General features: G+C 43.8%; 1 protein-coding gene across 1 annotated transcript in view; it reads right to left on the bottom strand.

Annotated features, from left to right (window-relative positions):
• Positions 1 to 20,079, bottom strand: part of GALNT17 (polypeptide N-acetylgalactosaminyltransferase 17) — a 673,198-nt gene that overhangs the window by 245,112 nt on the left and 408,007 nt on the right. The window contains exon 5 of the mRNA XM_063953757.1: positions 15,602 to 15,799. Coding sequence (XP_063809827.1) covers positions 15,602 to 15,799 — 198 coding nt within the window. The remainder of the gene's footprint in view (positions 1 to 15,601; positions 15,800 to 20,079) is intronic.

Below are 20,079 nucleotides of genomic sequence, written 5' to 3'. Positions count from 1 at the left end.
CAATGTCATAGTAGAGAGCATGTAAAATCCAAAAAAATAAAGCTCGTAAAATGACCCAAAAATCTAAATCAAAATCGTCTGAGGAGAAGCGTAAACTTGCCAATGTGCCATTTACGACACGGAGTGACAAGAAACGGCTGAGGGCCTGGCCTATGTTCAAGGCTAGTGGTTCAGCTTCACATGAGGATGGAAGCACTCATCCTCCTGCTAGAAAACTTAAGAGTTAAGATGGCAAAAGCACAGCAAAGAACTGTGCGTTCTTCTAAATCACAAATCCCCAAGGAGAGTCCAATTGTGTCGGTTGCGATGCCTGCACCTCTTTTTTCTTTAATTTTTCTTTGCATCATGTGCTGTTGGGGACTATTTTTGGAAGTGCCATCCTATCTGACACTGCAGTGCCACTCCTAGATGGGCCAGGTGTTTGTGTCGGCCACTTGGGTCGCTTAGCTTAGTCACACAGCTACCTCATTGCGCCTCTTTTTCTCTTTGCATCATGTGCTGTTTGGGGACTATTTTTGGAAGTGCCATCCTGTCTGACACTGCGGTGCCACTCCTAGATGGGCCAGGTGTTTGTGTCGGCCACTTGTGTCGCTTAGCTTAGTCACACAGCTTCCATCTTGCACCTCTTTTTTTCTTTGCATCATGTGCTGCTTGGGGACTATTTTTTAAATCTGCCATCCTGTCTGACACTGCAGTGCCACTCCTAGATGGGCCATGTGTTTGTGTCAGCCACTTGGGTCGCTTAGCTTAGCCATCCAGCAACCTTGGTGCACCTCTTTTTTTCTTTGCATCATTTGCTGTTTGGGGACTATTTTTTAAATCTGCCATCCTGTCTGGCACTGCAGTGCCACTCCTAGATGGGCCAGGTGTTTGTGTCGGCCACTTGGGTCGCTTAGCTTAGCCATCCAGCGACCTTGGTGCACCTCATTTTTTCTTTGCATCATGTGCTGTTTGGGGACTATTTTTTAAATCTGCCATCCTATCTGAGACTGCAGTGCCACTCCTAGATGGGCCAGGTGTTTGTGTCGGCCACTTGGGTCGCTTAGCTTAGTCACACAACTACCTCATTGCACCTCTTTTTTTCTTTGCATCATGTGCTGTTTGGGGACTATTTTTGGAAGTGCCATCCTGTCTGACACTGCAGTGCCACTCCTAGATGGGCCAGGTGTTTGTGTCGGCCACTTGGGTCGCTTAGCTTAGTCATCCAGCGACCTCGGTGCAAATTTTAGGACTAAAAATAATATTGTGAGGTGTTCAGAATAGACTGAAAATGAGTGGAATTTATGGTTATTAAGGTTAATAATACTATGGGATCAAAATGACCCCCAAATTCTATGATTTAAGCTGTTTTTGAGGGTTTTTTGTAAAAGAAACCCCACCCGAATCCAAAACACACCCGAATCCGACAAAAAAATTTCAGGGAGGTTTTGCCAAAACGCGTCCGAATCCAAAACACGGCTGCGGTACCGAATCCAAAACCAGAACACAAAACCCGAAAAATTTCCGGTGCACATCACTACACATTATATGTAGGGAGTATTTATTCATCTCTAATCCTTGTTTTCTTCCTGTTCTCTATTTTGGGTCTATTATCCTTTTCATTGACGACTTCTGGGTTCATGTGACAGATCGATAAGATCCCCTTCATCCTCTCAAGTCTCCAAAGACTTGAGAGGATGATGATAATAATAATAATAATAATATCATCATCATCATCATCATCATCATAGATATATAAGCTTAATATACTAATATTTCCATTTAATCATAATATCCTTCCCTGATACTATAGGGGTTATATATGTAGTTTATTGTTATGAACAATATTGGAATTTGTTAAAAATACATAGGGGGTTAATCAGTATGGATTGCAGAATCTAAAAATCCTTTCTTTCACATGCTGGGGGCCACCCATCGCAGGACAAGGCCTGCCCAGCGGCTGTGACTGTAATTTAATTGCGGTCGCAGCAACTGTGGACAACCGTCTGCATCCGCAGCTAGGCTGCGTATGCAGGACGTCTACCACCATTTTTTACATCGGAGCGGCTGCGTGTGATGCCACGCAGCTACCCCGAAAAACTAGCCGACCCTCCTCTGTTTACCTTGCAATAATCCATTGCTGCCCCAGCCCGCTCCTATGAACGCTTCTGCCTGTCAGTCAGGATGAGGCGTTCACACTCATTGTGCTCCAATCACACTTGATGGCCTCACACGCACAGGATGGTGCCTGCGCGTTCGATTTGGCACCGGGAATGGGGTTATTGTAGTCGTATCACTTAGCGATGCAACCTGAATAACCCCCATAGCTCTGTCTGATTTATTAACAATGTAAACATTATGATGGGATAAATTGAAACCTTATTACCTTATTCAATGTATATAAAGTGGTGAAGGAAGCTCTGCTCATTGGATTTCTAGTGTTAAATGACAGGCTGTAAGATGCGAATTAGAAACGCACAGGCATAGACACAGATTGGCGAATCAGCTGTGTGTTATGAAATTAGTGTTAAGGTGGAGGTTTTCAATGTCTTTTTATTTTTTAACATCTTTTTACCAGAAAATGCATCTTAGTTGCAATGCAATGCAACCAGGATGCACAAGCAGATATGCTGATTAATGTAATAATACTGTACTTGTATATATGTGTACAACTGAGTCTGTATATGTAGTACAATGGAACATGGTGTGGAAAAATGCTGCAGTGGCTGCATCGTAGCACTTCATATACAAAGTCAGACTCAGTCGCACACTTATATATATTGACATTGACACAGCAATCAACTAGAGAGTATTTAAGTAGTCCAGAGACACAGTCCATCTTATGTTTCTGAGGAAGTTGTGGGGATGCCACAGCGAAATGCATCACACACATTGGTTGACCAGGACATTGACCTAATTGTGCATTCACTAAATACTGTATCAGACACTTACCATCACGCCACCTACTCCAAATCATAAAACATTACTATATTGAGGAGCAAGGAGAAAACATGTTTGGTGAATTCTTCATTGCTTGCTTTAAACACATGTTCACATTCCCACTAATCAAGGAATAAATTGGCATACATAGGAGCACAAGCTTCTCCTACTGTATTACTGTTTCCCTACTTTGCATGTAGAATTTGTCAGTGAACATGAAATAATTCCAGTGTAATGTGAAATCAATCAGATTGATGAGACATCAGATGTGTCCTTTAGGTAGGATGGTAAACTGGGAACATGCGGGTAGATCTATGAAGCATTGATATGGGGCAGAAGTGATATCAGCGCACTTTATGTGCACTGATACCGATTCTCCCCCATGCATTACAGCGGCGGTGCGTAGCACATGAGAGGGGCATTATGCGCCCCTGTTTTCTTTGGTGCTGCTATCTAAAAGATCAGTGGGTTTGAATTGTTCCTGTTGGTAGCAGTTTTTACAACAGACTTGCAAGTATATGTAACAAGAGTAGGGATCAACATTTTAAACAGTTTAAAGATTCAGAATTATATTGCTATCAGGTTTAGTGGACTCTTTATTACCAGCAACCAGTTGCTATCTACCACTCCCCCCAACCTTCACCCCCATTCTTCTTGAGATGTAGATTCACAACCTTTAAGCTTTAAGAGAAGGGATAATCTATACAGGTCATTACGTAAACATCAAAAGAGGCAAACTCCCCCACCCCCCAAAAAAAAAAAAACCTATGTTGACCTTAACACACACTACACCATTAAAGAGAGGCACAAAACATAAAATGCAAGTCATAGCTTACCAGGATTGCTGTAGTTGTGCATCAGATTGTAGGCAACAAGACCATTTCTGGTGTATGAGGTATATAATGCCCTGTAAAGAACAGTCGCTGGCTCAGATGGCACAGGTATACACGGGATATAGTTATGATCCTGGTGGTCGGGATCCTGGTGGTCAGCATGCCAACACCGAGATCCCGGCCACCAGAATGCCGGCAGGGTGCCCAGGACTATTCCCACTCGTGGGTGTCCATGACACCTATAGAGTGGGAATAGAACCTGTGGCAAGCCACCAAGCCTGAAACTTGGTGAGCGCACTGCTTAATATTACATGTAAAAAAGGGGATGTAGTCGGGATCCCAGTGGTTGAAATCCCAGCAGTCAAAATCCCGACGCTGAAATTCTGACCGCCAGAATGCCAGCAGCAGCGCCACACCTATGCCCTCTCCTGGGTGTCCACGACATGGAGGGGGAATAGAACCTGTGGCGAGCGATGGGTGCGACCGAGCCCACAGCACAGTGAGTCCACAAGGGGTTTCGTAGCACTTGCCCCCCTGCCGGCATTCTGGCAGCTGGGATCCCAGGATCGGTATGTCGACTGCCGGAATTCCAACCATTCCCAACCAGTATGCACGGCTTGTCCTTCACATTTAAAGCAGTCTGAAGTTAGAACCATCTTCCAACTACTGTATCCCTGTATTCAGTATTATGGAGTCTATTTACTAAGCTTTGTACGGAGATAAAGTGGACGGAGATAAAGTACCAGCCAATCAGCTCTTAACTACATTGTCACAGGCTGGGTTTGAAAAATGACAGTTAGGAGCTGGTTGGCTGGTACTTTATCTCCATCCACTTTTTCTCCATCTAAGGCTTAGTTAATAGACCACTAAATCCTGAAAGTACAGTCTTCCAAAATCAGGACAGTTGACAGAGCTGTTCTTGCAGCTTTGACTACATGCTACAGTATAAATCCTCTCCTAAAAGGCCAAGCATTTGTGAAAATATCCCAACTTTAAATCGATAGTTCCCACATAGGACTCTCCCAAATATATGACACAGACAAAGTTCACTGTACAGTGTAAAACCTGCTTTGGGCTTGATGTGCAGGTGATTCTGGAATAAGATGAAGAGAAGCAGAGAAGCAAAAGTAAGCAAAATGGGGAAATGAGCAGAAAAAGGCTGCTCCTATAAAATATGCACTTTGCTCTGCAGGAAGGTGCACTGCCATTACCACTCTGCAAACATCTTGAGTTCTGCAATAGCTCAGAGCTGGCAGTCTGGAATTCATTTTCTGAAAAGTGAGTAATGAAAAGTGTCACACACAAAATTGCTAGATCCCCTCATGATTAATCTAAGGCCAAACTGAGCAATAACAAGTCATAAAACCAAAAGTGTTAATTTAATTGTAAGGGTTGGTACTAAATTAATACTAGAGTGATTTTAAGGATTACATTTGTGCACAGTGCCCATCATAGATCCTACCTCTCTGCCCTACGTATGTACACTTGTGGGTTGCACCTTGATCATACTTGTCTATTCACCTGGAACATCCAGAAAGGTAGAGATCAGATCATCCTTCCACATCCTGCCCATATCTTAGTAAAATGGGCAGGACCGGGGGTGTGATGATGCAACAAGACAGGCATATCAAAGCTGTGCCCTCTCAGCGTGATGCCAATTTGTAACTTTGCAACACAGGGGGTAGGGCCAGAGTAACACTATTTAATCCATTTCTTCCCCACAATGGCCATCTGCATCTCCCCTATGGGAACTCTCCTCAAAAGTAGGCATATACAACCATTTTAGGTCTGGCCCACAGGGGAAATCCCTGGTGGACCCCACTGCCTGGTGGACCCCACTGCCCAAACCCTTCCTCGAATGCTAGGTTCCAGACGGTGCACTCAAATGATACATTGTTACTCTATTGAAGGGTCAGTTGAATGGTCTTTAATGGCTGGTCAAGCATCTGGGGGGATTGGTCAAACCCCCTGCATTAATTGTCTACATCCCTTAAGCATGGGCCCCTACCACTACATTCCCCTGATGGGCCCTTCCTGCTTCAGTCTGACAATGGATATAATTTGGGGTAACCATTGAGGAGCAGTGAGGCAACTGTCAGGCATTTTGTTGTGGGTATGAAATACATCCATGGAGTTTTATTGCAGTGACCAACATTTTGTATCATAAAGCAGAAGATTTCTCCCTTTTATATATAAAGATTTAGTTTCATTCTTTGCGTGTACTATAATATGCAAGTCATATTATCATCATCACTAAATACAAGGTTTAAAGTAATTAGAAAAAAATCTAATTTTGGATGAATAATTCATTTCCACTTGTGAAGAAATTATTGCACAGATATAAAGAAGCAAGTAACAATCTGTGAGCACAAAACAAACCATTATTAGATTTTCCATAGCAACCACATGTTCTTGGTTTAAAACTCAAGAATGTGGTTTAATTTTGCAAACCTTATTACAGTTTAGTAAGTGCATTGCTGCAGTCTGCGCTAGACAGCAGATGTTCAACTCTACTCCCTCCCCAATATACAGTATATTTGTGCTATCATTTTATATTTATACTTGCTAACATACATCAGCAAAAGAAAACACATTTTTCTCTCTTTGTAAACAATTTGAGATAATTAATTACAAAAATTAAATCTTGTTATACAGCTATTTCCTGGGGTTAACTAATATACCAGTCCATTCCATTCCATAATTAAATCTATGATGTTACTACGTGTAAATAAAAAGGTGAAACACATTTCTCTTAATGTGGAAATTTATATATTTTATCTAATTACTCAATTAGTTAATAGACCATATTATGCACCTTCAAGCTCTAATTCGTTGGAAATATTAGTTTCTAAGTCTTTTTCAAAGAATTTAAAAATAATGAACACCAATAGAATACAGTCACAATTTTCCCTCGCTCATTGGTACATTTATGTAATTGCGGTGATGGTAAGGAGGTTGGGGCTTCAGCCCCAATTAACGATCCTCTGCCTAGCTAAAGCTGTGTACACACGGTAAAACCGAAAGATTGAAAGAACGAAAGATAAAATCTTCCACTTTCAACTCCCTGCTCCTGACTCAACGATCTAGAGTGTACATATGGAAAAATCTATCCATTTCTTTCAGTCTTCCAAAGATCTTGCCTAGATGTTTTTTTGCTCCAAATTTAAATATTTTCTTAGTGGCTAGATGACATCATCTAGCCAAAATCGTTCATCGTTCATACACACTGTGTAGACAGTGAACGATCATGAACGATCTAGCCAAAATTGACCTTGCTGCACAGCCTATCAACGATTTTGACGTTTACCCATAAGAGCGTGCCTAGTGAACGATCTAGCCTGTACACACTGAACGATATTATTGTTCAACGACCTATCTAGCCAAAATAGTTGGCTACAGTAGATCGTCCCGTGTGTACCCAGCTTTAGAATTATTGCGGGCAGGTATAAGTGACTTCACGTACAGAGTAGGATGTGTTCCGTGGTTCGCACTAATCCAGGTTATGAAAGCAGCAAGCTTTTGTTGGAGGGGCATGCACAACCTGAGAGGAGTATGAAACAGCCAATCCAGTGGGGCACAATGTACTGTAGATCAGTTTCCACAAACACCTTTCACACCACTACCTGCCATTGTTCGCTTGTATATTATGCATTACTTGTTCCCCACACGTTTTGTCAGATCATAAAATCTTTTAGACAAGGCCACTTGTTTGTCTAAAGATCCATGCAATGTACAGTACTACTAAACAATGGCTGATGAAGATATTTCTAATTATAATATTATTATGAAATAATGGGCTTGATTCATGTTTGTAAGTAAAGTAAAAGGCAAAACCATGTTGCACTGCAGGTGGGGCAGATGTAACATGTGCAGAGAGATTTAGATTTGGGTGGTATGGCACTCTAGGGTGTCGTGGGACACTTGCAGGACTGCCACAGGTTGTGGTCCATGACCAAATCAAATTATTTATGACCCATATGATAGGCAAAACTAGAGCTGATAGCTGTCAATAATAAAATATGTGGATAAACAGATTTGCAACCCTGTCCAATATCCAGGGCTGCCATCGGAAATTGTGGTGCCCGGTACTGACAAATTAGTCATGGCCTAGCCCCCACCCCTGCCTCACCGCTCCACCCCTATGTGATGTCACACATTGTGACCTTACATATACTGTAGGTGGAGCATTGCGGACCTGCAGGAATGATTCACAGAAATCGTTTGCACAGGAGGTCTTGTTTTAATAAGTCCTCCCTGACCACCAGCCCACTGTTGTTGCACAGCCTGATACAGCTCTCCAGGTATCCCTGCAGTTCCCCCCTGATGGCAGCATTGCCAATACTACATACAGTACATTAACCTAAGAATGACATATAAGCACAATTTACTTATATTAATACATTTTGCAGAATTTTACAATAAGAAAATTTGGCCTTGGGTGCAATGGAAAAATACTGATAATCTAGGCACCATGATTCAAGAAAGTTTGGGAACCTGGGACTTTAATATTCTCAGCAAAAAATGATATACTGTAGCTCTTTTACTATTGTTACAGTACATTGGAATATTTTATACTTGGTTTTGAAACACATTTAAACTGTTAACCATTTTTCTTGCCCAGATCTTATACTTTTTACACTAAATCAACCTTTTAACTAGAGATGAGCGGGTTCGGTTTCTCTGAATCCGAACCCGCCCGAACTTCATGGTTTTTTTCACGGGTCCGAGCAGACTCGGATCCTCCCGCCTTGCTCGGTTAACCCGAGCGCGCCCGAACGTCATCATGACGCTGTCGGATTCTCGCGAGACTCGGATTCTATATAAGGAGCCGCGCGTCGCCGCCATTTTCACACGTGCATTGAGATTGATAGTGAGAGGACGTGGCTGGCGTCCTCTCCATTTAGATTATAAGAGAGAGAGATTTACTGGAGCTTAGGACTAGGAGGAGTACTGTAGAAGTGTAGAGAGTGCAGAGAGTTTACTAGTGAGTGACCACCAGACAGTGCAGTTTATTTAATATATCCGTTCTCTGCCTGAAAAAAGCGATACACACAGTGACTCAGTCACATACCATATCTGTGTGCACTGCTCAGGCTCAGCCCAGTGTGCTGCATCATCTATATATATTATATATCTGTCTGACTGCTCAGCTCACACAGCTTATAATTGTGGGGGAGACTGGGGAGCACTGCAGTGCCAGTTATAGGTTATAGCAGGAGCCAGGAGTACATAATATTATATAGTGAGTGACCACCAGACAGTGCAGTTTATTTAATATATCCGTTCTCTGCCTGAAAAAAGCGATACACACAGTGACTCAGTCACATACCATATCTGTGTGCACTGCTCAGGCTCAGCCCAGTGTGCTGCATCATCTATATATATTATATATCTGTCTGACTGCTCAGCTCACACAGCTTATAATTGTGGGGGAGACTGGGGAGCACTGCAGTGCCAGTTATAGCAGGAGCCAGGAGTACATAATATTATATTAAAATTAAACAGTGCACACTTTTGCTGCAGGAGTGCCACTGCCAGTGTGACTGACCAGTGACCTGACCACACTGACCACCAGTATAGTTAGTAGTATACTTATATTGTGATTGCCTGAAAAAGTTAAACACTCGTCGTGTGACTTCACTTGTGTGTTGTTGTTTTTTTTATTCTATAAAAATAAAACTCATTCTGCTGACAGACAGTGTCCAGCAGGTCCGTCATTATATAATATATAATATATACCTGTCCGGCTGCAGTAGTGATATATATATATTTTTTATATCATTTATCATCCAGTCGCAGCAGACACAGTACGGTAGTTCACGGCTGTGGCTACCTCTGTGTCTGCACTCGGCAGGCAGTCCGTCCATAATTGTATACCACCTAACCGTGGTTTTTTTTTCTTCTTTATACATACATACTACTACGACATCTCTTTATCAACCAGTCTATATTAGCAGCAGACACAGTACAGTACGGTAGTTCACGGCTGTGGCTACCTCTGTGTCTGCACTCGGCAGGCAGTCCGTCCATAATTGTATACCACCTAACCGTGGTTTTTTTTTCTTTCTTCTTTATACATACATAGTTACATAGACATCTCTTTATCAACCAGTCTATATTAGCAGCAGACACAGTACAGTACGGTAGTTCACGGCTGTGGCTACCTCTGTGTCTGCACTCGGCAGGCAGTCCGTCCATAATTGTATACCACCTAACCGTGGTTTTTTTTCTTTCTTCTTTATACATACATAGTTACATAGACATCTCTTTATCAACCAGTCTATATTAGCAGCAGACACAGTACAGTACGGTAGTTCACGGCTGTGGCTACCTCTGTGTCTGCACTCGGCAGGCAGTCAGTCCATAATTGTATACCACCTAACCGTGGTTTTTTTTTCTTTCTTCTTTATACATACATAGTTACATAGACATCTCTTTATCAACCAGTCTATATTAGCAGCAGACACAGTACAGTACGGTAGTTCACGGCTGTGGCTACCTCTGTGTCTGCACTCGGCAGGCAGTCCGTCCATAATTGTATACCATCTAACCGTGTTTTTTTTTTCTTTCTTCTTTATACATACATACTACTACGACATCTCTTTATCAACCAGTCTATATTATTAGCAGCAGACACAGTACAGTACGGTAGTTCACGGCTGTGGCTACCTCTGTGTCTGCACTCGGCAGGCAGTCCGTCCATAATTGTATACCACCTAACCGTGGTTTTTTTTTCTTTCTTCTTTATACATACATAGTTACATAGACATCTCTTTATCAACCAGTCTATATTAGCAGCAGACACAGTACAGTACGGTAGTTCACGGCTGTGGCTACCTCTGTGTCTGCACTCGGCAGGCAGTCCATAATTGTATACTAGTATCCATCTCCATTGTTTACCTGAGGTGCCTTTTAGTTGTGCCTATTAAAATATGGAGAACAAAAATGTTGAGGTTCCAAAATTAGGGAAAGATCAAGATCCACTTCCACCTCGTGCTGAAGCTGCTGCCACTAGTCATGGCCGAGACGATGAAATGCCAGCAACGTCGTCTGCCAAGGCCGATGCCCAATGTCATAGTACAGAGCATGTCAAATCCAAAACACCAAATATCAGAAAAAAAAGGACTCCAAAACCTAAAATAAAATTGTCGGAGGAGAAGCGTAAACTTGCCAATATGCCATTTACGACACGGAGTGGCAAGGAACGGCTGAGGCCCTGGCCTATGTTCATGGCTAGTGGTTCAGCTTCACATGAGGATGGAAGCACTCAGCCTCTCGCTAGAAAAATGAAAAGACTCAAGCTGGCAAAAGTAGCACAGCAAAGAACTGTGCATTCTTCGAAATCCCAAATCCACAAGGAGAGTCCAATTGTGTCGGTTGCGATGCCTGACCTTCCCAACACTGGACGTGAAGAGCATGCGCCTTCCACCATTTGCACGCCCCCTGCAAGTGCTGGAAGGAGCACCCGCAGTCCAGTTCCTGATAGTCAGATTGAAGATGTCAGTGTTGAAGTACACCAGGATGAGGAGGATATGGGTGTTGCTGGCGCTGGGGAGGAAATTGACCAGGAGGATTCTGATGGTGAGGTGGTTTGTTTAAGTCAGGCACCCGGGGAGACACCTGTTGTCTGTGGGAGGAATATGGCCGTTGACATGCCAGGTGAAAATACCAAAAAAATCAGCTCTTCGGTGTGGAGGTATTTCACCAGAAATGCGGACAACAGGTGTCAAGCCGTGTGTTCCCTTTGTCAAGCTGTAATAAGTAGGGGTAAGGACGTTAACCACCTCGGAACATCCTCCCTTATACGTCACCTGCAGCGCATTCATAATAAGTCAGTGACAAGTTCAAAAACTTTGGGTGACAGCGGAAGCAGTCCACTGACCAGTAAATCCCTTCCTCTTGTAACCAAGCTCACGCAAACCACCCCACCAACTCCCTCAGTGTCAATTTCCTCCTTCCCCAGGAATGCCAATAGTCCTGCAGGCCATGTCACTGGCAATTCTGACGAGTCCTCTCCTGCCTGGGATTCCTCCGATGCATCCTTGCGTGTAACGCCTACTGCTGCTGGCGCTGCTGTTGTTGCTGCTGGGAGTCGATGGTCATCCCAGAGGGGAAGTCGTAAGCCCACTTGTACTACTTCCAGTAAGCAATTGACTGTTCAACAGTCCTTTGCGAGGAAGATGAAATATCACAGCAGTCATCCTGCTGCAAAGCGGATAACTGAGGCCTTGACAACTATGTTGGTGTTAGACGTGCGTCCGGTATCCGCCGTTAGTTCACAGGGAACTAGACAATTTATTGAGGCAGTGTGCCCCCGTTACCAAATACCATCTAGGTTCCACTTCTCTAGGCAGGCGATACCGAGAATGTACACGGACGTCAGAAAAAGACTCACCAGTGTCCTAAAAAATGCAGTTGTACCCAATGTCCACTTAACCACGGACATGTGGACAAGTGGAGCAGGACAGGGTCAGGACTATATGACTGTGACAGCCCACTGGGTAGATGTATGGACTCCCGCCGCAAGAACAGCAGCGGCGGCACCAGTAGCAGCATCTCGCAAACGCCAACTCTTTCCTAGGCAGGCTACGCTTTGTATCACCGCTTTCCAGAATACGCACACAGCTGAAAACCTCTTACGGCAACTGAGGAAGATCATCGCGGAATGGCTTACCCCAATTGGACTCTCCTGTGGATTTGTGGCATCGGACAACGCCAGCAATATTGCATGTGCATTAAATATGGGCAAATTCCAGCACGTCCCATGTTTTGCACATACCTTGAATTTGGTGGTGCAGAATTTTTTAAAAAACGACAGGGGCGTGCAAGAGATGCTGTCGGTGGCCAGAAGAATTGCGGGACACTTTCGGCGTACAGGCACCACGTACAGAAGACTGGAGCACCACCAAAAACTACTGAACCTGCCCTGCCATCATCTGAAGCAAGAAGTGGTAACGAGGTGGAATTCAACCCTCTATATGCTTCAGAGGTTGGAGGAGCAGCAAAAGGCCATTCAAGCCTATACAATTGAGCACGATATAGTAGGTGGAATGCACCTGTCTCAAGCGCAGTGGAGAATGATTTCAACGTTGTGCAAGGTTCTGATGCCCTTTGAACTTGCCACACGTGAAGTCAGTTCAGACACTGCCAGCCTGAGTCAGGTCATTCCCCTCATCAGGCTTTTGCAGAAGAAGCTGGAGACATTGAAGGAGGAGCTAACACGGAGCGATTCCGCTAGGCATGTGGGACTTGTGGATGGAGCCCTTAATTCGCTTAACAAGGATTCACGGGTGGTCAATCTGTTGAAATCAGAGCACTACATTTTGGCCACCGTGCTCGATCCTAGATTTAAAGCCTACCTTGGATCTCTCTTTCCGGCAGACACAAGTCTGCTGGGGTTGAAAGACCTGCTGGTGACAAAATTGTCAAGTCAAGCGGAACGCGACCTGTCAACATCTCCTCCTTCACATTCTCCCGCAACTGGGGGTGCGAGGAAAAGGCTCAGAATTCCGAGCCCACCCGCTGGCGGTGATGCAGGGCAGTCTGGAGCGACTGCTGATGCTGACATCTGGTCCGGACTGAAGGACCTGACAACGATTACGGACATGTCGTCTACTGTCACTGCATATGATTCTCTCAACATTGATAGAATGGTGGAGGATTATATGAGTGACCGCATCCAAGTAGGCACGTCACACAGTCCGTACTTATACTGGCAGGAAAAAGAGGCAATTTGGAGGCCCTTGCACAAACTGGCTTTATTCTACCTAAGTTGCCCTCCCACAAGTGTGTACTCCGAAAGAGTGTTTAGTGCCGCCGCTCACCTTGTCAGCAATCGGCGTACGAGGTTACATCCAGAAAATGTGGAGAAGATGATGTTCATTAAAATGAATTATAATCAATTCCTCCGCGGAGACATTGACCAGCAGCAATTGCCTCCACAAAGTACACAGGGAGCTGAGATGGTGGATTCCAGTGGGGACGAATTGATAATCTGTGAGGAGGGGGATGTACACGGTGATATATCGGAGGGTGATGATGAGGTGGACATCTTGCCTCTGTAGAGCCAGTTTGTGCAAGGAGAGATTAATTGCTTCTTTTTTGGGGGGGGTCCAAACCAACCCGTCATATCAGTCACAGTCGTGTGGCAGACCCTGTCACTGAAATGATGGGTTGGTTAAAGTGTGCATGTCCTGTTTTGTTTATACAACATAAGGGTGGGTGGGAGGGCCCAAGGACAATTCCATCTTGCACCTCTTTTTTCTTTTCTTTTTCTTTGCATCATGTGCTGATTGGGGAGGGTTTTTTGGAAGGGACATCCTGCGTGACACTGCAGTGCCACTCCTAAATGGGCCCGGTGTTTGTGTCGGCCACTAGGGTCGCTAATCTTACTCACACAGTCAGCTACCTCATTGCGCCTCTTTTTTTCTTTGCGTCATGTGCTGTTTGGGGAGGGTTTTTTGGAAGGGACATCCTGCGTGACACTGCAGTGCCACTCCTAGATGGGCCCGGTGTTTGTGTCGGCCACTAGGGTCGCTAATCTTACTCACACAGCTACCTCATTGCGCCTCTTTTTTTCTTTGCGTCATGTGCTGTTTGGGGAGGGTTTTTTGGAAGGGACATCCTGCGTGACACTGCAGTGCCACTCCTAGATGGGCCCGGTGTTTGTGTCGGCCACTAGGGTCGCTAATCTTACTCACACAGCTACCTCATTGCGCCTCTTTTTTTCTTTGCGTCATGTGCTGTTTGGGGAGGGTTTTTTGGAAGGGCCATCCTGCGTGACACTGCAGTGCCACTCCTAGATGGGCCCGGTGTTTGTGTCGGCCACTAGGGTCGCTAATCTTACTCACACAGCTACCTCATTGCGCCTCTTTTTTTCTTTGCGTCATGTGCTGTTTGGGGAGGGTTTTTTGGAAGGGACATCCTGCGTGACACTGCAGTGCCACTCCTAGATGGGCCCGGTGTTTGTGTCGGCCACTAGGGTCGCTTATCTTACTCACACAGCGACCTCGGTGCAAATTTTAGGACTAAAAATAATATTGTGAGGTGTGAGGTATTCAGAATAGACTGAAAATGAGTGTAAATTATGGTTTTTGAGGTTAATAATACTTTGGGATCAAAATGACCCCCAAATTCTATGATTTAAGCTGTTTTTTAGGGTTTTTTGAAAAAAACACCCGAATCCAAAACACACCCGAATCCGACAAAAAAAATTCGGTGAGGTTTTGCCAAAACGCGGTCGAACCCAAAACACGGCCGCGGAACCGAACCCAAAACCAAAACACAAAACCCGAAAAATTTCAGGCGCTCATCTCTACTTTTAACCTGTTATTTCTTCATTTCATTTAGAAGACATTGTTCTGTCCTACAAATTACTGTTCATCCATCTAACATAGCTTTCAAGGCTACTCTCTTCAGGAAATCTTTTTATTTCCCACAGACTGTTATATCCAATTAATCCTCTGGGACATATTTTTCCCAAGTCTTTGAGGACATGAAGAAAGGAAGGACAAACACTAACACCAACAGAGCTATTATATCCTATACATACAGTATTCATGCCAAACATACAATGTATATCTGACAACTTAAAGGGAGTGATGACATTTCAACTCATAATAAGATCATGCTATGACATCTTCACAAACTTTGTTACAATCAAAAATTAATACTTCAACAGTGTTGGGCATAAATGCGACTTCCTGCAATACAATTTGAATTGGGGCAGTTTTAAAGTGCACTGCTTTATATTACATGTAAAAAAAACGTGCATGTTTTCAGCTTTCCTATATATTTATATAATGGTAAAATACATCCATATCTTTTTATAGTTATTAGCTTCCACTGACCTTATAGGCAAAGATGGATCCCCAGCATCCCACCAGTCTTTAGGAGGACTTATATACATGCACCAAAGTTCCCAACTGTATCCATGAGCTGAATTTTCATATCTCTGTACTTCAAATGTGTCCTGTTTGATGTTGTCTATTGAAGGCAAAATTACTCTTCTCCGGTTTTCCTGTATCCGAGACAGAACTGGCTCAGCCCTTTAATAAAACAGAGCGGAAAAATAAAATATAAAAAGTAAATAAATCACAAAATGTATTCATGCAATGGTCATTGCAAAAGTTTGCATGACCTATATTAAAACCAATAAAGAATATAGTTAACATTCCATGCAAGAAGGAGCAAAAAATAAATAGAAAATAAAAAAGACACTACTGAACATAAAACAAAAAGCAGTAAAAATGTTATACATAATTTAGTAATTGTATTTATGAAACACTTTAATATTGCACAATTGAGGCTTTTCAACAGTACAAAACAATGCAGTTATAACAAACAGTAACTAGCAATTTTTTGTAATCTGCATGAGAGACACATAGTTTCCCTAAGGTAAGATACAAAATAAATATAAGGATATTTAACAAACTATTATCACAATTTATTGTTACTAATATTTTACATCACCAAAGTTTATTTATAGGGTATGATAAATTCTATGGTTCCAAAAATCACATAGCATGAATACAATAAACAACACAAAAAACCTAATCATAATAACACAAACACATACTGTACTGTATGTGGATAGTCATGAGCTAGTATGGCACGGGTGTAGTATGTTATGCCAGCGCTTGGGATCCCGGCGCCCAGCATACCGCGCTGGGATTGGATCCCGACAGCTGGCATGCAGGCAGCGGGGTGAGCGCAAAAGAGCCCCTTGCAGGATCGCTGCGCTCCCATGCTACAGGCACGGTGGCACGCTACGAGCACCACGCTATTTATTCTCCGTCCAGGGGTGTCGTGGACACCCCAAGAGGGAGAATAATTGTCGGTATGCCGATGTCAGTATGGTGAGTGCCGGGATCCCAACAGCCGGCATATCAAATTCCTCCCGTATGGTACAGTTAGTATGGATACAATTTAGAGATGAGCGGGTTCGGTTCCTCGGAATCCGAACCCGCCCGAACTTCATGTTTTTTTTCACGGGTCCGAGCGACTCGGATCTTCCCGCCTTGCTCGGTTAACCCGAGCGCGCCCGAACGTCATCATGACGCTGTCGGATTCTCGCGAGACTCGGATTCTATATAAGGAGCCGCGCGTCGCCGCCATTTTCACACGTGCATTGAGATTGATAGGGAGAGGACGTGGCTGGCGTCCTCTCCATTTAGATTAGAAGAGAGAGAGTGAGATTGATTTGAGACAGAGACACTTGATTTACTGGAGCTTAGGAGTACTGTAGAGAGTGCAGAGTTTAGTAGTGACTGACCACAGTGACCACCAGACAGTGCAGTTTTATTTAATATAATCCGTTCTCTGCCTGAAAAAAACGATACACAGTGACTCAGTCACATACCATATCTGTGTGCACTGCTCAGCCCAGTGTGCTGCATCATCTATGTATATATCTGACTGTGCTCACACAGCTTATAATTGTGGGGGAGACTGGGGAGCAGTGCCAGTTATAGGTTATAGCAGGAGCCAGGAGTACATATTATTAAAATTAAACAGTGCACACTTTTGCTGCAGGAGTGCCACTGCCAGTGTGACTGACCAGTGACCTGACCACACTGACCACCAGTATAGTTAGTAGTATACTATATTGTGATTGCCTGAAAAAGTTAAACACTCGTCGTGTGACTTGTGTGGTGTTTTTTTTTTTATTCTATAAAAAACTCATTCTGCTGACAGACAGTGTCCAGCAGGTCCGTCATTATATAATATATACCTGTCCGGCTGCAGTAGTGATATATATATATTTTTTATATCATTATTTATCATCCAGTCGCAGCAGACACAGTACGGTAGTTCACGGCTGTAGCTACCTCTGTGTCGGCACTCGGCAGTCCATCCATAATTGTATACCACCTACCCGTGGTTTATTTTTCTTTCTTCTTTATACATACATACTACATATCTTTATCAACCAGTCTATATTAGCAGCAGACACAGTACAGTACAATAGTCCACGGCTGTAGCTACCTCTGTGTCGGCACTCGGCAGTCCATCCATAATTGTATACCACCTACCCGTGGTTTTTTTTTCTTTCTTCTTTATACATACATACTACATCTCTTTATCAACCAGTCTATATTAGCAGCAGACACAGTACAGTACGGTAGTCCACGGCTGTAGCTACCTCTGTGTCTGCACTCGGCAGTCCGTCCATAATTGTATACCACCTACCCGTGGTTTTTTTTTCTTTCTTCTTTATACATACATACTACATCTCTTTATCAACCAGTCTATATTAGCAGCAGACACAGTACAGTAGTCCACGGCTGTAGCTACCTCTGTGTCGGCACTCGGCAGTCCATCCATAATTGTATACCACCTACCCGTGGTTTTTTTTTCTTTCTTCTTTATACATACATACTACATCTCTTTATCAACCAGTCTATATTAGCAGCAGACACAGTACAGTACGGTAGTCCACGGCTGTAGCTACCTCTGTGTCGGCACTCGGCAGTCCGTCCATAATTGTATACCACCTAACCGTGGTTTTTTTTCTTTCTTCTTTATACATACATACTACATCTCTTTATCAACCAGTCTATATTAGCAGCAGACACAGTACAGTAGTCCACGGCTGTAGCTACCTCTGTGTCGGCACTCGGCAGTCCATCCATAATTGTATACCACCTACCCGTGGTTTTTTTTTCTTTCTTCTTTATACATACATACTACATCTCTTTATCAACCAGTCTATATTAGCAGCAGACACAGTACAGTACGGTAGTCCACGGCTGTAGCTACCTCTGTGTCGGCACTCGGCAGTCCGTCCATAATTGTATACCACCTACCCGTGGTTTTTTTTTCTTTCTTCTTTATACATACTACATCTCATTATCATCCAGTCTATATTAGCAGCAGACACAGTACAGTACGGTAGTCCACGGCTGTAGCTACCTCTGTGTCGGCACTCGGCAGTCCGTCCATAATTGTATACCACCTACCCGTGGTTTTTTTTTTCTTTCTTCTTTATACATACTACATCTCATTATCAACCAGTCTATAATAGCAGCAGACACAGTATGGTAGTCCACGGCTGTAGCTACCTCTGTGTCGGCACTCGGCAGTCCATCCATAATTGTATACCACCTACCCGTGGTTTTTTTTTTCTTTCTTCTTTATACATACTACATCTCATTATCAACCAGTCTATATTAGCAGCAGACACAGTACGGTAGTCCACGGCTGTAGCTACCTCTGTGTCGGCACTCGGCAGTCCATCCATAATTGTATACCACCTACCCGTGGTTTTTTTTTCTTTCTTCTTTATACATACATACTACATCTCATTATCATCCAGTCTATATTAGCAGCAGACACAGTACAGTACAATAGTCCACGGCTGTAGCTACCTCTGTGTCGGCACTCGGCAGTCCATCCATAATTGTATACTAGTATCCATCCATCTCCATTGTTTACCTGAGGTGCCTTTTAGTTGTGCCTATTAAAATATGGAGAACAAAAATGTTGAGGTTCCAAAATTAGGGAAAGATCAAGATCCACTTCCACCTCGTGCTGAAGCTGCTGCCACTAGTCATGGCCGAGACGATGAAATGCCAGCAACGTCGTCTGCCAAGGCCGATGCCCAATGTCATAGTACAGAGCAGGTCAAATCCAAAACACCAAATATCAGTAAAAAAAGGACTCCAAAACCTAAAATAAAATTGTCGGAGGAGAAGCGTAAACTTGCCAATATGCCATTTACCACACGGAGTGGCAAGGAACGGCTGAGGCCCTGGCCTATGTTCATGGCTAGTGGTTCAGCTTCACATGAGGATGGAAGCACTCAGCCTCTCGCTAGAAAACTGAAAAGACTCAAGCTGGCAAAAGCACCGCAAAGAACTGTGCGTTCTTCGAAATCCCAAATCCACAAGGAGAGTCCAATTGTGTCGGTTGCGATGCCTGACCTTCCCAACACTGGACGTGAAGAGCATGCGCCTTCCACCATTTGCACGCCCCCTGCAAGTGCTGGAAGGAGCACCCGCAGTCCAGTTCCTGATAGTCAGATTGAAGATGTCAGTGTTGAAGTACACCAGGATGAGGAGGATATGGGTGTTGCTGGCGCTGGGGAGGAAATTGACCAGGAGGATTCTGATGGTGAGGTGGTTTGTTTAAGTCAGGCACCCGGGGAGACACCTGTTGTCCGTGGGAGGAATATGGCCATTGACATGCCTGGTGAAAATACCAAAAAAATCAGCTCTTCGGTGTGGAAGTATTTCACCAGAAATGCGGACAACATTTGTCAAGCCGTGTGTTCCCTTTGTCAAGCTGTAATAAGTAGGGGTAAGGACGTTAACCACCTCGGAACATC

This window comes from Pseudophryne corroboree, chromosome 2 (genome assembly GCF_028390025.1).
Source record: "Pseudophryne corroboree isolate aPseCor3 chromosome 2, aPseCor3.hap2, whole genome shotgun sequence".
NCBI classification, from domain to species: domain Eukaryota; kingdom Metazoa; phylum Chordata; class Amphibia; order Anura; family Myobatrachidae; genus Pseudophryne; species Pseudophryne corroboree.
The sequence above is the reverse complement of the archived record's forward strand: the minus strand, read 5'-3'. Positions and strand labels throughout refer to the sequence as shown.